Source organism: Phoca vitulina, unplaced genomic scaffold, assembly GCF_004348235.1.
Source record: "Phoca vitulina isolate PV1807 unplaced genomic scaffold, GSC_HSeal_1.0 scaffold6, whole genome shotgun sequence".
Classification (NCBI taxonomy): domain Eukaryota; kingdom Metazoa; phylum Chordata; class Mammalia; order Carnivora; family Phocidae; genus Phoca; species Phoca vitulina.
In genome coordinates, this window is record NW_022589709.1 from 4,265,140 (window position 1) to 4,281,895 (window position 16,756).

The 16,756-nt window shown below is 41.5% G+C and overlaps 1 protein-coding gene across 6 annotated transcripts in view; it reads right to left on the bottom strand.

Annotated features, from left to right (window-relative positions):
• EBF1 (EBF transcription factor 1) overlaps window positions 1-16,756 on the bottom strand; it is a 390,537-nt gene that overhangs the window by 16,387 nt on the left and 357,394 nt on the right. For all 6 annotated transcript variants that reach the window (XM_032403630.1, XM_032403629.1, XM_032403628.1 and 3 more), the window contains exon 11: window positions 15,228-15,316. In XM_032403630.1, coding sequence (XP_032259521.1) covers window positions 15,228-15,316 — 89 coding nt within the window. The remainder of the gene's footprint in view (window positions 1-15,227; window positions 15,317-16,756) is intronic.

Below are 16,756 nucleotides of genomic sequence, written 5' to 3' on the forward strand. Positions count from 1 at the left end.
TTATATAATCAATGGAGTTTGAATCAATACATCTGAAATAATTTCTTTCTTTTTTTTAATGCAAGCTACAAGATTATTTACCACTTTTTGTTTGCAGTATTGTCTGACCACAGCAGTTAATAATTTACTATGTTATGGCCACACTAAACCCTACCCCCATATCAAATTCGGCCCTTGCTGCTTTCACTAAAACCTCATGGCTTTATCTAGCTCTTAGGAAAGATTAAAACAAAATAGGATCAAGTTAGTTTATTTACTAAGATTTGACTTCTCTGGGTCTACGTTCATTTATTTCTCCAAATAAATATTTATAACAGTGTTTGGGTTTGGCAGAGAAGATATTTTTCTTTCTTTTCATTTTAGGAAAAAAACAAGTCTCCTGTTTGTCAAAAGCAAGATGAGGTGCAGTTGGAAATTGCGCTTGTGAATTTCAGTCTTGGAACACTATCATTGAGGACTCTGAGCAATGCTTATTTTCATTAATTTCACAGAACCAGGGAGGAGAGAAGTTCAAAATAAACTCCAAGATCTTTGAAGTTTTCATAAACCTGAAAAAATTCCAACCACTGCATGCTATACATTTTACTCTCATATATTTTTGATGATAAAGTTTTCCAGTGACACAATCCAACTGTTTCTTTTTCTGCTTATTCAATACCCAGAGTTCTAATCACCATTTAATCCTTTGAAAATGAAACATGTGAATCTTGCTTCTTAAAGTTATATCCCTCTTCCATCCAAGGAGCTGGGTCATGCTTTCCCACTAGGCACATGGCCATAGGTGGGTCATTAGCCTGGCATCACTTCAGACCAGCAGTCTTGTGGAGAGTGAATCTGGATTTTTTTCCTGAAAGTGATTTCCTTAAATGGTATCTTGCCCATTTTAAAATGTCCTTCACTGCAGTATCGACTTTGGGATTTAAGGGACAGCCCACATTTGGTTCAGCTTTGCCAGTGTGATTCAGCTTCTATTAGTTATTTCTGCAAATGGGAAGGAGAAAGGAAATTTCTGGGTCCTCTATGAGTTAGTGTAACGGACCTGCAAGGTGCTTGGATTTTGGTGACCAGAAAATTGCTCTCACCTCCATGTCATTATGCTCCCAGTGAACTAGCCCCCAAGCGTGTTTGTGTTGGGGATCTAATATATTGCCTTTCAATCAGAGCTGAGAGCCACTGAACACACAGACAGAACATGACGAGCAGGTCAGGAAAGCAATAAAGATTTTACAGAGCTGTCCAAGGTGCTAAATTTACTCAATAATGGGTTTGGCACCATAGTGTTAACCTCTCATTTACTACCAGTTTGAGGGACTAAATTGAAGTAGCTGACTTCATTTACCTTGAAATGTATATTTTATGACATTATGTAAGTAGATTGAAAGGGCACTGCAGTTTTAACAATTTAAAGGCTAAAGCATGTTTAAGATGAAACTTGAATATTTATTGTATATTGCACTTAAAGTATATAGAATGTTAAAACGTATTGATTAAATTTGTAAAAGGCATTATAAAAATGACAGGTAGTATAAAAGATGTATGCCTTTTAAAATCAAATTGATAGTGTATGCTATCTCTTCTGTGGTCACAAGTGTAATTTTTTCGCAGTTTTATATGGTAATTTGAAAAATCTGTAATTTCACATTAGGAAATGATTGAGCCTGGGATGTTAAAAAAAAAAAAAAAAAAGGAAGAAGTTTCCCATAAGGGGAAGAACTGGATGTTTCACATAATCTTTTGTCTCTGAAATTGTTCCTAAAGTCTTATTTTTTGTGGCATTAGGAGGGAGTATAGTATAAGGATCCTTCCATTCTAATATGCAATTTTAATATTTCTGAAAAGAAAGAGCACTTGACTAGTACTAATATCCAATTTTTCAAGGCATTTATTTGTCAGGAGAGATTTTCTCTTCTTTTCATAATGTTTAAAACATCCCCCTGCTTGCAGTTTAAAAGATGAAGGTAGAGATTAGATTCTTCTAAGATAATTAATCCTATCCTTGGATTAAAAAAAAAAAAAACCCAGTAGGGAATAAAGAAGACAAATACTAGTATCCTAAATATTGAAAATCCCCAGAGTCTCCTTATAGAACTAATGCTTGTTTTCCAATCTACGTCCTTAGTCAGACTGTTTTTCTTTTCATGGCCTTGGATCTCCTCTCTTAAAAACAAAAAATGTTTATTCCTTAAAAACAACAACTTTCATTGATCTATTTTCTCTCACAGTTAAAACCTGGTTTTAGAGGGGAGGGGGGTGGGGGGATGGGTTAGCCCGGTGATGGGTACTAAGGAGGGCACGTACTGCATGGAGCACTGGGTATTAAACGCAAACAATGAATCATGGAACACTACATCAAAAACTAATGATGTACTGTATGGTGACTAACATAACATAATTAAAAAAAAAATGGTTTTCCCTGTCCTGTTATGACCATTGGTTGATGATAATGTGAACAGAGTTCTGCAAAGAGAAAAGGGGATAAGCTATTTAGAGTCTACAGAAACACTGGGGAAACCCAATTCCGAGAAACAGTTCCAGCATAATTGTTATGGGTTTTTACTTATGTTTCAGAGCCTTTATAATAAAGATGCTGAATGGACTACAAATACAGAAGGAAGATTCACCTTTACTTCCTATGTTGCAACCCCATCAATTAGCAAATAAGTTCTGAGCTTCTTGTTGCCCCAGTAGTCAACAAACTGACATTGCTCTGCAGCACTTTTCAAGGCACATCACCCTCCCAGAATTAAGGTACAGGCTTCTATAGGGATTACAAAAGATCCTCCCCATCATCTGGTCCTACCCTCTTTATCCAATCTCCTCTCCCTACAGATGTGAAGAACTGCTCTCTATTTCGGTCTAGCTAGTCCTCCCTAGCCTAGAAGCAAAACGTTGGCTCTGTCCCATCTCCAGTCCCTCACTCCTTTCACCTTTTCTTTATTTGGAATACTGGCTTCAGTCTGTGCCCATTTACGATGACTTCCCATCCTCCAAAGCCTGGGAATGAAGGTGGTGATGGTGGTTTGGTTAATGCTAAAAATAACTGCCGCTTATTGAAAGTGGAACATGAACTCATCCAGTCTTCACAGAGAGCCTCTTAAGGTGCTGCTTTGGCAGATGAGGAAACCAAGACTCAGAGAGGAGAGCCAACTTTCCCTAAGTCCGCACAGCTGACGACTGGCTGAGCAGGGATTGAATCTCGGGTGTTAGGGATCAGAGCCCGTGCTCTGAGAATTGCACTGTGCCATCAGAAGGAATCCCACCCTCACCACAGCTTCAGCTCTCTCTCCCTCCTCGGAACAACAGTGCGGACGGTTCCGTCCGGCACGGCACAGCCACAGACGCCGTGGGGCCATTTAGCTCTGATTTCAACAGTGTTCGTCTTCACTCTCCACCGCTAGGCTGTAGGCCCTTTGAGGCCCTGAATATCTGATCACCTTCTCCAAGCCCCTAGCGCCATGTCCAGCAGACCATAGGCCTTGAGAAATTCTTGTTGAAAAGTTTATTCTAAGATAGTTTCTGATTTTTAAAAGTACATGCTTGATTTATATGATGAAATGACAAAGGCATATATCTGGCCTGGTTTATAAAAGCAGAAGACTTAAATTTGGTGTTCCGTTTGGCTCCAGACCTTTTAATCCAATATATAAATTCCCCAAGGTCAAGTCTTGATCACTGTGGGGGTTTTTTATGCCTCTTTTTTTTTTTTTTCTTTTATGAATTTGCTCTTTTACTCCTGCTGGCTTGTGCTTATATTTTAATTTTGTGATTAACATAGTGAATCATGTTGGGTACAAACACTATCTCAAGTTAGAGGCTGCTAGCAACATGAGGTTTGTCTTGATGCACATCAGCCTTTTATTAACTGTACTCTTAGACCCTTAGAAATACTTAGGTATTTGCACTGTCTTGAGAACCAGGCATATCATGTCTGATATGCAGCTATGGCTAATTCATCTTTCTTTTGGGTTCATGACAATAAAATCTCTGAGGATTATTCCCCTTCTATGTGAATCTTCTCTTCAGTGTCTGCCCTCAAATGTGTAGGCAATAAGCTCATATTCACTGGCCACATCTAGCCTTCTAGGGTGAAACGGAAGGTTGTCTAACTGTCCAATGTAGAGTCCGTTTATAAACCCAATTAAATGTTCTAAGTAATTCAAACCCAGATGAGCAGTGGATCTGGCATGAACTTTCCTTCATTCAGAGCACATATACCAGCTCATAAAGCCAGAGGGATACCCATTTACCAACACAACATTCATTTCAAATTTCTGAATCAGATTCTGAAGACCCTGGGGACTCCCTCATAAAATTAAGGCTCAGGGATACTTCAGCAATTTGGGAGGACAATCTGTACTTGGCTTTATGCTCCCTCAAGTGGGAAATGTTTTTGCAGTATGTAGAAGAAAAGCTAAACTATAAAGTCAAGTTGACTTGGGCGATTCCTGAGAAAGAAGCACAATACCTTCCTGTCACTGCACATTTGCCTGGCACCCATTTATCACCAATCTGCTTTGCTTTATCAGGTGATTCAAGATGCAAGGGGTCCAAATCTCAGCAACATAAAATGGAGTGGCGTGGCATAATCACCCCTGGTTTAGAGGCAATAAACATCAATGGAATCAGCATTAATTTCATTTGCCTCCTCGCTCCAGAGTTTACCAAAGGGTCCAGATTTTGAACAGTATACCCAGATCACTAGCCTCTTAAGTTCTAGCTCTTTCCCCGCTTCCTTCTGAAAGTCTGGGTGACACGGCTGATCGGAACGCCCGAAAGCTGAAAAACTGATTGGAAGTTCCTTGCAGCCCATTCCCCGCAGAGCTCGATGTACAAAACAATAAATACTAGTTGTACTGAGAGGTGATTTCTGTGCAGGGTAGTTTTATATCCCAACGTCCTTCGTGTTTATTCAGCCAAATGGAAAATTCCACAATGGCAGACTTTGCATTCTAAAAAATCATATAATGAGGGCAGGGAGGGAAGGAGTAAAACAAACCAAAATAATACTTGAGCACTGTTTAGTTTCCAATTCTCTGAGACATTCCTCAAATTTTTCATTTTTCTGGTAATATGAACTTCTTGAAAGAGAGCTGACCTCAGATCATTAGAAACCTTTAGTGTCACACTTTAAGCGCTCTTTACTCAGAAGCCCTATGACTGAGAAGAGTCACTTACATTTAGCATGGATATAATTAAACATGTTTCTGTTGAAAGGGGCATTCTCATTATGGCTAAGGACCACTTTAGAGTAAATTGAAATGGAAAGGAGGAGCATAGATGAGGTGTAGGTAGCAAGTGGATATTTCTAGGGAGGCATAAAATGCCAAATGTGTAACAATTATATTTTACAACCTTGCATTCTAAAGACTTCATAGTATTTTATTATATAAGAAGCTTCAGCTGAAGCTCACCGAGCGTTCTAGCACATACTCATTGCCCATAGACTTTAAAGAAAAATAAAAGTCAAGCCACAATTAAAATCTGCAGACATTTCCAGAACAAAGGAATTAAATAATCTGAAAGGGCCTACTGCTATAAGTATAACAGGCATCGGAGTCATTTTAGTCCAGTCTAAAGAAAATGTGGGGGGGGCTTGGGAACCTTCTCTAATTTTAAAGTTGATTTTAGGTCCAGATTAGATGAGAGCTCTCTTCCTTCTCAAACATATTATTACGTGCCATCATGCCACATGGCTAGAGGGACACCAGGAAGCTGTGCCTTTGTTGCAAACATGGTAGAGAAGACTTCAGAATCACATGAAATTAAAGCAGGTTGTAAGCTAAGGCAGCTATATCAACGTAAGACATACTAACTTACATGACTGACTTTTACAGTGGAAAGAAAAAGGCTGTTTTCAAGCAGCCGTTATTGCCTCAATGGAAAAAAAAAAAATCAATGGAAGCGAAATGAACAAGAGATTTTGTCTGAGTTGCAGTTAATACCACTGAAGAGCTATGGATAATAAAAGGTCAACAAATAAATTAGCCAGAGTGTTATGAAATGAATGATTTGGCTTATAATTTTATTGAGTGAAAATTGTTCGCTGCCTATTAGACCAGGTAATTTTTATCTGGTGCCCCAATTCCTGTTCCGTAAGCAATAATATAGTTGTAAGAGCTGTCGGTTCGATCGCGTGACCTCTGAGAAGCTGGCTAGGACAGCTGACTACTATGATGGATAACTAAGCTTGGTCTCCACAAGGTGCCAAACCTCCCCTTCCTGCAAGGGGATCTCATAAAAGAAACATTACAGCTTGATTCATTTTACCAAAATGTTCGACTTTTCAAGTGTCAGCAGTTAAGTATAAATTGTGAAACCAGGTATTCCTGAGAAGAGTTATGACAATGGCTTTCCCCCCTCTTTTTGGTCTCCTGGCATTCTCTTCTAAATGGTGTCATGGTAATTGGTGAATGGGAGCCTGGGGTGCTTCCCGCCACAAATACAGTGAAAAATGGTGTCTGCACCCTTGTGAATATGACCTGCTTGGAGGTACAGAGCTGAACTTGGTAACCTCTGGCCGGCTCTTCTTATTCCAATTCATTGTACTGGTTTAAGACCGACGCTCTGGGTTAGGTCCTGCTGAGTGGCCTTGGAAATCGACTTTCTGATCAGGATAAAAGTCTCTGCTTAAAGAGAAGGCTATGGACAGAGGTGCCTTTTTCAGGGATAGGTTGTAAAGTCAGCACATGAAACAAAAACTGCCTAGAGTCAAAATTACCCTTGAAAATCTTTCAAGTCACCAAGGCCTGGGCTCTTAGAAACACAAAAGCCAAAAATTAACTACTTCTGTTTCTCTTTGTCTTTGGTGTGGATTCCCTTTCCCTAGGGCAAAGCAGAATAAATGTCTAGTTTGAAAGCAGAAGGACCATTGAGTAAACAGAGAAATTTACTGCCATACCTATGTACGTGCATGTCTATGTCTATGCGTTTGGTGTGTGTGTGTACAAATGTATGCGTGTATATTTATATTTTTGGACAACTACGTATAGTTAAACTTGAATAAGTGATACATGCATGCTGGAGCTATGTTGTACTTTAAGGATATCTAAGGGAGGCAAAAATATAGTTTGCTTTGCTTCTTAAATTGTCAAACATCATCGGTTATTATATGCACCTCCAGACAAATGATATCTGTAAATTCCCAAGGCTTTACAGATGGTCCTGAGCATAACTGCAATTAAAATCCACTGCCTCGAGACTGCTGGGGCTGTTCTTATTACTCTGATGCTTAATTGAAGTGTTACTCAGGGCTGAAAATAGTGAGCAAGGTTGAAGACCTACCTCCTAGTGTCTCTGTTTCTAAGGGTTTCAGTCTAAGAGGAGGGTTTTGGATGGTGGGGAGGTACACCTGAGTTAGCCCCTTGTTCCTCCTGTGACTTCTCCCTGAACTAATGAGTAATTATAGTCGATGCCCCTGCCCACAGGGTGTGATGTGAAGTAGGATAAACTCGGTCACCCTCATCAAGAGCTCAGTGCTAAAAAAGAACTCGAAAGAGTTTCCAGAATTCAGCTATAGAGTAACTGACATTACAAGTCCCGACAACAATGACTCTGCTACTAAAGAGAAAAAGAATTATCTCCAATGTTTGTATGTGCATGTTTTTAATCCGCACCACCAGCTGCCGCTTTTGCTTGGCTCAGCCCTTTCTGAGCTAACCTCAGTCCATGCTACCATTTCCCTCTTTCTCCACTCCCCAGCCCTGGCCAAGCTCGAGGATTTTTTTAGGACTGGATTGCAAAATTGCCTTTTTTTCCTCAAAATTCCTTTTTCTTAATCCTAGGAGGCAGTGCTTAGGGATACTAGCTCTGGGGTTCAATGTAGCTGGCTCAAATCCATGTTCTGGCACTTACTAGCATTGTGAATGCATGCCTCGGTTTCCTCATCTGTAAAGCAGGGTTAATGCTAGCACCTGGCTCAGTAGATATATGTAGTTAGTGCTTTCCTGAGCAATAGCCAGCACTAATATTGATAACCTTCACTTATTTTCCAGAGAACTCTGGCAGATTATATGCATTCTTAGAGTCAATGTGCATTACCTGCCTTGAGTGCTGTTTGAGATGTAGTCTTATTGGCAAAACACTGGAAGATTCTGAACAGACTAACAGTGAGGAAGTCAGGTGAGGTAGAAAACCTGCATTTACCAGCTGCATAAGCTTGGCCTCTCTGAGCCTCAGTGTCCTCATCTTTAAAATGGGCCTGATACAATAATGATGAGTGGGATAACTTACCAAAAAACAAGTCAAAGGTAAAATAAAGAAGGGAAAATTATAGTTCTTGCAAGGATCATGGGCTTTTTAAATGAAGCTACAATCTTCTTCCCCCAAAAAATGCCTACTCCTAACCCCCACACACGGTTCTATATTCAACTTCAGGGTGTGCACAGAACAAAGCTAAACTCCCCCCCACACAAGAGGCATAAGTAGAGGGGCCACCAAGCCTCTAACTTGAGCACATTATCAAAACACGTTGTGGAATTAGCCTGTGAGGTTTCTGGCAGATACAGGGGAGAGAGGAGGAAAAGGGGCTGCATTCCATAGTTTGCGTTTTTGACAAGAGAATGCAGAGACAAAAATGCTTCTTGTGTTCAAGCGCAAGTGTGCTTTTCTCTAAGAGTTAAATATACCATATGATTGGCTTTTGTTTCTGTATTTTTGTCGGAGTTGAGTCATTTTGGTTCCTGGATAAAATGCTAACAGAGTTTCCTCAAATGACCAAAATAAATGAATGATCAAGGTGAGAGGGTGGCCAGTGTCACAGTGTGGAAGCTAAAGATGACAGGTTTTTCTTTACCCTTTTCTGAAACCCTTACTCCTCCCCTTTTCTGCGAACAGGCCATGTGGTTACGCCAAGATTTCTTATTTGTATTTTCACTGATGCAAGTGCGGGTTCTGAATCACTGATAGTCTTTGCATAAAGACTAAAACAATAAAAGCATAATTAGAATACATTGTATACAGCCTACTCCAGTTTTATTTTGCCCCAGCTCTGTATTTATGATAAATCGCTAAACACGAACGCTCTTTAGGGAGGGTGATTTGGGGTCTTGTCTCTCCATTGAGCAAAAACAGTGCCTGTGACTGGAGTCTGAATTTCAATTCTGCAAGTGTACAGTTGAACTGAATAATATTTGGCACAATGCAGTGCACAACCGAGCCACTAAATGGCTGATTTACTAAATTATTATTAGATGAGCCCTTGCTGTTCCAAATGAAAGTGCAGTCACTGTCTTCCTTCATGGTGTGTTCAAATTGTTCTGTGTTTAAATATTCAGCATGAGGCTAATGTGAACTGATGAACTGAGACTATAAACATTCACTTTCAATACAGATAGAGCGACAGAGATGCAACATACCATGTGGCCCGCGGAGGTGAAAATGATTTATATTTAAGGATGTTGCTGCCTACTTCCATTACTTTAAGGTAGTCTTAATTAGCACGGTGTTGGAAATGACTAATTCCCACGTACAGGAAGAGCAGACTCATGGAGGCTGAGATTTTTTCACATGCCAATGAAGGAGAAGCGACCATAAAGGATTGGCTGCCCGTGTGGTCCAGAATCTTGCGTTTTATTTGTGGCAGGCTGCGCAGCACCAGCCGAGTATAACACGTCTGCTGGAAGAACTATGGTTTTTGACAGTCGATGTTTTTTTTCCATAGCCTCCCGAAGGGTCTCTAGTCCATCCTCACTACCATCCATCCCTCTGCAATCCACATCCCTTCCGACTCACGTCTACCACAGGGCCACCCTGGCACCTCTCCCCATCTCACTAGCTTCTTTACTGACACCTGCTGGAATGGAGACCAATCCTTTGCTCCTTGGAAGACTATAACCCTTCTTCCCTCCTCCCCTTTGAGGGCAGTTATAGGCAAGCACTGAAAATACTGTGATCACTACAGTAGATTAGAATTTTTTATTGGTGCCGTGTTGCCATAACAACATGAAGACAGCAGATGACTTAAGCTAAGCTTGCAAAGCAAAAGGCTGCTCATCTGGCAGTTAAAATGAATACAGTTCATTTCACAAGTTTCCCATATGGACTCTTAGTGTATGGTAATGAGGAGACCATATGGTGAGAGAAAATGCACTGAGAACAATTGGGTTCCACTGGCTGAGTGGGAAGTTGGGAGAGAAAACCCGGGTGAGAGATTCTGGTGTGTGTGCTCTCTGGGTTCAAGGTTTGCTTGAGGTTTGTTTTGGTTTTTGTTTGGGATGGTTGTTTTCCATAGGGGTTTTGCGTTTCTTAATCCGCTCCTTAATATGTCGGCTGTGCAAAATGACAAACATCTTGCAAATTTTGCAATATCATTCATCACAAACTGTCAGCAGTGTTTGCAAATCTGACTTGCAAGATCTTTTAAATGTGTTGTTCTTAAAAGGCAACAGTACTAAGTTTTTAGACAAAGTGCAGGAAAATTTAAGCACTTCTGACAAGCAGAAACATTAACAGTAATCATTTTTAAAACACTCGCATCTTTTGCCTGCATGTTTAGCTGTAAATAATGCTAGACTGTATAAAAGCTTTAAAGTAAAAATATAATAAATACTTTTTATTATGTTTCATAAAGGATAAAAAAAAATGCTGTGAGCCATGTATGTGCATTATCTATACACGTGTATGTATAGAGATGGATAGCTCCCCCTCTCCTCACTACTAACCAGATTGGAGACCTGGGAGGACAGCTTGAAAAAGGCTCTAAAGTCAATTCTGTACTATACATGCTTCATAAAAGATGAATATAAATGCATTAGTTAGACACGGTGAGCTAAATTAGAAGGTCAGGCAGGGCTGGGAGGGCTGAAAAATCACACAACCAATGAGTGTAATTACTCTTTTTTAAGTCTATTAAGTGGTGTTGTTCTATCAAGGCTCAGGGGTATAGGACATGAAGAACAAGATAAAGTAATGTGTATTTATTACTCCCACTGGATCAATTTACCAGATATTTTCAGCTCCATAAAGCAAAATACACAAATGCCGCTTTTGTTACTTTTCTCAAACTGCTTTCTTTTCTCTAAAAGAGGGACTGGCTCTCGCAGAAAAAAACATTTGCCCTGTGGAGGTCCCCACGCCAGCCCCTCTCAGTGGGGGAATGAGAGAAAGCTGGCAAGAGTTTAAGTAGGATAGGGGTGAGGTGTAGGCGAGGGACAGGGGAGAGGAGCCAGTCACCTCAAGACAGGATTATTTGGCTTTCCAGATCTGAAGGCGAAGTGGGAATGTGGCCACACGCTAACCGTGAGGCGGTCAAGCCCAAGGACTCACATTTTCGTTTTCCCACTGGCTAGCTGTGAGGTCGCGGCAAGTCGCCGGCCATCTGGAACTCTGAGTCCTGTGGCATGGGGAGCAGCCACCTCGCAGGGACTGGAGCCTCCGTGTGCTGAAGTCAGGCTAGCTCCGGAGAGGCCCCTTTGCCGAGATTCTCTCCCTAATGCCCAACAGCAACACTGCGGGGCCACGGCATGAAGAAGGAGCAACAGGCTGGAGAGGCCAAGTCACTGCACAGAGCGGTGGATCTGGTTTTCAAGCTCCACGTGCATCTGGGTGGACAGCCCACTCTCTCGACCTCTGTGCTCTTCGAGCACCTGGATGAGGCAGTGCTGGGCGCAGCAGAGGTGTGACGGAGCACCACCCGCGCCCTGGGACCCGGTGCCAACCCACGCAAGGCCACAAGCCCTGCCCACTCTGCCCACCTCGGTGCTCCTGCTCACTGACCACTCGGGAAGACAACTTGCAGTCAACTGGAAGGGGATGGAGACACCTCTGGCCTTCGAAACAAAGAGAACTCTGGGCCCAGTGTTTCTGGAATGCATCGTGCAGGCCAGCGTCTCACAGTCTCTGACTGACCGCAGTCCCCATCCCCTCACCTCTACACTAGCCGCAGAGTCAACCTTCACCCCAAAGTTTGTCACATGTTCCTCTCCCTCCTTCCAGGCTCCAGAGAGGGAGGCGAGTCCGAATGAAACAGAGCAGAATGCTTCCATTTAAAATCGTAGCCCACCCTTCTCCCTGTGCAGATGAAAAAGGAAACCAAAACACACCCAGGCGTAGGATAATTACAGTATTTGAAATTTGTGCATACGGCCACTATCACTAATGGTGACTTTCAGGGACAGCATGATTTACGGAGAAGGATCCAGCTTGCTCCTGATTTCTCATTTGGTAAATGGGAATGATGTCTGCTTTCTCAACTTCTCTCATAAGACGGGCTCCAAGAAAACAAAGCATGCACAAGTTCTTTGAAAAAGCACGAGCCGGTAGACAAAGGCATATTATTATGGAAAGCCGTCTGCTTGGGCTTTGGAGCAGTTTCATTTGACAGAATATGTGGGTGGTTGTATGAATCTAGCTTTGTCTATTCACAAACACATGGGTTTAATAAAGTGCAGTTTGTTTTTTAAGGTGTGTGGTCCATGGCTCACTGAAACTCTCCTGTTTGACAAACACTGACCATGATTCTAAGAAAGGCAGAGCCCATTTTTATCCCCTTAACAATGGACAGCAGGAGTATAAATCTCCCAAGTGCACAGGAATACCTCAAGCTGGCTCCATCCGCCACTTCCTGACCCTGCTCTTGAACTCTCACTCCACCTTAACATTCGGAGCCAGGAGGACAGCCCCGCTGATCTGAGTCACACAGAGAGCTTCCTGGGGTGGGCTCCAGCCAGAGCCCTTGCACAGTCCGGTGGCTAGATGCAGGCGGCCGAGTGTTTCCTTAACACACAAATCCATTGTGTCCTGATGACTCCTCCCAAACTCAGGAAAAGAGGACTGGGAATTCCACCATCGGGCCACCGGGGATGAAGTGACACGTACCCATGCTGTTTGCTCACCATTTCTGAATGTGATGTGCGACTGTAAAAATGTCTTTAAAAATACACGAAACTCAGCCCTATATTCCTATTTCTCTTACTTCTTTACGAATAAGAAAAGTACTTCCTGACTTCTTTAGATCTCAACCTTTAAACCAGATTTATCTTCTGTTTTTTGATCAATATTTACTGAGAGGCAATGGTGAGCCAGAGAACAGTGCTGGAGGGCACCTGCAGGAGTACCTCTTTGTATCCTTACGTGATCCCCATGAAGTCAGCACGATTATTGTCCCCACTTTATAGATGAAGAAACTGAGGCACAGAAGATAAATCACCCGTGCAACTGCTCACACGATTAGATTTCCTGCTCTGCTGAGACTGGATGGAAGAGCCCTCCGAAGCAACAATGCCACTCTTACTCAACTGGCAAATAATCGTAGCTACCTTTTGTTGAGTGCTCAATAAGTGGTTTTTAAAATAACAGTCAGAAAAGGTAGAAAATATTCCCATCTCCATTTGATAAAGAAGGAAACTGAGGCACAGAGAGGTAAAGAATCTTGGAGGAAAAAAAAAAGAATTTTGACCCCAGTTACATAGCTAGTAAGTGCCCTTGCTCTGAGTCTCACACCTGCCAATCTGATTCTCAAGTCCCTTTAGGAGATTCTAGAGACATCAAATGCCACAGGTAAAGTCCCTAAATGGAAAATAAGAAAAATCTGGCATTGTGGCTATGCCTTCTTTCTACTCCTGAGACACCTAAGGCACTGACCGTTAGGTGGACACATGTCGTTTACATCACTGCTCTATAAAATTACCAATTACAGTCCCTCAGGAAATGCATGGGAGTGAGGTTCTTGCTGGACAGAGGAACTTAAAAGTAAATCTCTCCAAGGCACATCTACACTCTAGACAGAGATTGCTGTTCACTATTACTATTAGATTATTTAATTGCTCCCCAAGACTAAGTCAGGGTAAAAGAGAAGGATGTGTAGGATGGAGGCCTGCTTCAAAGACAAGGATATGAACAGACTGACACATCATACGATTTCTTCCTCTGCAGTGAGTTTTTACTGAGGTGAACAGCACTGGGCAGAAGGCTATGCTGGGAAGCTGAAGGTTGAGACTGAAGACTGTGTGGTTCTAGCCCCAGGTCTGAGCATAGAAGAGCCTCTCTTGCTGGTCACAGTTCTTCTCTTCGGTCATGTAGGGTCCTCCCCTCCCCTACTGGCTCCTTTCATCTCTGCATCAGTTGGGGGGACACCTTTCTCCTGGGAAAGGCCTATTCTCACAGGTGGCTCTGCTGTCCAGGGCACCAGGCTCGCAGGGAGGATGTGATGATAAACTGATCCCCCAAAGAAGTCTGCTGAGCTAGGAAGGACGCCAACTTCATTTCTGTAAGTGTTTTATGAGGAGAAACAGACTTAGAAAGGACGTATCTCTAGCCTTACTCTGGCAAGGAGAGCACCTCTCATCTACTCATTTAATTTATAATAGTTTTCATTTATGTAGTAAATGAAACTTCATTTTACTGTCAATAAATGGTGAATGTTGGTCCCACTAATTCTGTACTTTGAACTTCTTTGGCATTTAACTATTCTCTACTCTGAGTCCTTGCAGAACTTGGGTTGTATTTTAAATGTACCTAATACTTCCCGTTGTCATTGGTCGTGTATGATGATCTCTCTGCCACAAGGCCCACGGTCCTCGGATACAGAGATGGGGCGCTGCCAACAGGTACAGAAGAGAAGTCACTACATGTAAACTTCCTCCCTTCTGTGTTGGCAACGAACAATGTACTGCGGCATGACGTGTATCACTCTGTCCTGAATTTTTGTTTACTTTCTCACATGTTTGTACCATATTTCCAGTTAGGTAGGATGCCTCTGGTGGTAAGAGGTTCTGTCTTATTTGTCCAGTTGCAAGATCTGCCAATATGTTTCTTTTGAGCTCTAGCTGCACCGGGGATAAGTATAAATCCTCACATAGTAGAAAGGCAGTGTTCTTTTTCCTCTTGAGAGTTGGTGTGATGCAGTGACTAATAACCTGGACTTTGGAGCCAGGCTTGTATAGGTTTGAAGCTCAGTTTAGCAATTTACATGCTATGTGACCTTGGGCAAATGATTTAACCTGTTTTTGCTTGATTATTTTCTTCTCTAAAATAAAGGTAACAGTACCAACCTCAGAGGGCTTTTGAAAGGAAGAAATGACATAATATATGTAAAAATAAGTATAACACTACCTGGCACATAAATGCTTGCTACTCTCGGTATTGTTTACCTTAGAGTACCAAGGACACAAAGCACACAAATATTGAGTTGTTAATCTATGAACTAATTTTTATCAATAGCAAAGTTTTCTGCTCATCACTTAAGCCCAAGTGTCCAGAGACTATAACCCAAAAAAAAGAGGTATCCTGACCTTTGGCAAACGCTCAGGGTCGCCAGGGTGCCGAGGAATGACCTTCTGTAACCTCTGGAAACCATAATCGATGGTGGGTTCGTTGAGCGCTGCAATGAAGAAGTCACATGATTAGAACAATTTCAGGAAATAAAACAGACCATAACACTGATGGTGTGGAAATAACTGGAAGTCCAAAGTTTAATTTATACTTTTGAATTCGATCATGAGGTGATCAGATGCACCATCGCCTTGCTGAACACGTCCACCATCTACTTGTGCTATTTACCACGGCGGGCAGTGACTCACTCAAAAGAACATTAATAGCAGGCCCCGGACTCTGTTCTTCTGCCCAAATTCTATATTCCTTACATAATCAAAAACAGAAAGTGAAATGGCATTTGATGTGAAGTTTTAGGATTCACTAGTTAGAAGCTCAGGTCAAAACACTCAAAGGCTTGTCTGAGGGTGTCTATAGATTATAAACAGCAGGAGAATGACAAGTACTTGCTTAACTGAAAAATGTCTAGTAGACCTCAGCAGATACATCTCAGTGCCTCTGTGGCCATTAAGCCCGCAAGAATGGGGTGAGAGGCAGGGAGACAGGATCTTCTCGGCATAGAAAGCCGATTCTACCCTTGGATAGAGTCTGCAAGGTGATAGGTGTTGAAAATACCCTTGATACAACACCCTTACATCTAAAATGACAGACTCATTGACCAAAATCAATATTATTTCAGGAAGAAGACCAGCCTCTGGGGAGCACTAGCTTAGAGCAGCTGGGTCTCCAAGAAAAATTCTTAAAAAGACTAGAAGAGCAAACCTGTAATAATATTTGGAGACAATGGGCCTTATTGTACCCATACTGTCTACACTCTCTTCCAAAGCAGCCTTAAATTAAATGCGATACGAAGTGGACTCTGGTCTATAATTTTCAAAATTTCTTCCCAAGATATGAAATATCTTCAGCCTTCCTCATCTGACCAAGAAAAGATGGCAGCTCTGTCCTCTACCCACATCCCCCATATCCTTTAAGTAATAGATGGGTGGGTGGGTGAGTGTTTTTCTTCTTTTCTTTTTTAGTGTAACTAATGTTTTCAACCACATTTTTTTCTACCATACCGAGTAAAAAGACAGTCTTTGTAGTTCTGACATTTAGCTATACATTAGAAAACAAGTTGCCACATGCTTTACTTAAAATGCATTTCCATTAACCTAAATTTTAAAAGTAAGATTCATACTACTACTAACTTTAAAAAACTGTATTAAATTCAAATAGGTCCCAAGGCTAATGGAAGCAATTTGTATACCAACCCAAACTGACTGGCCCACTTTTCAAAATACAGGTATGATAATCTTGTGGTTTTAAAAGGACATTTAAATTGAAAGACTGTGAATTTAGTACATAATTATACCAATAGAACCCTTTAACTTGTCAACTTGTAAATCTAAAAGGCTATCAATCATTTCTAAAGAGGAAATAAACCTTAAAATTCCTTGATTGACAGTGCTTACTTTTTATGTAAGGAAAAAAGAATGGCAAAAAAAAA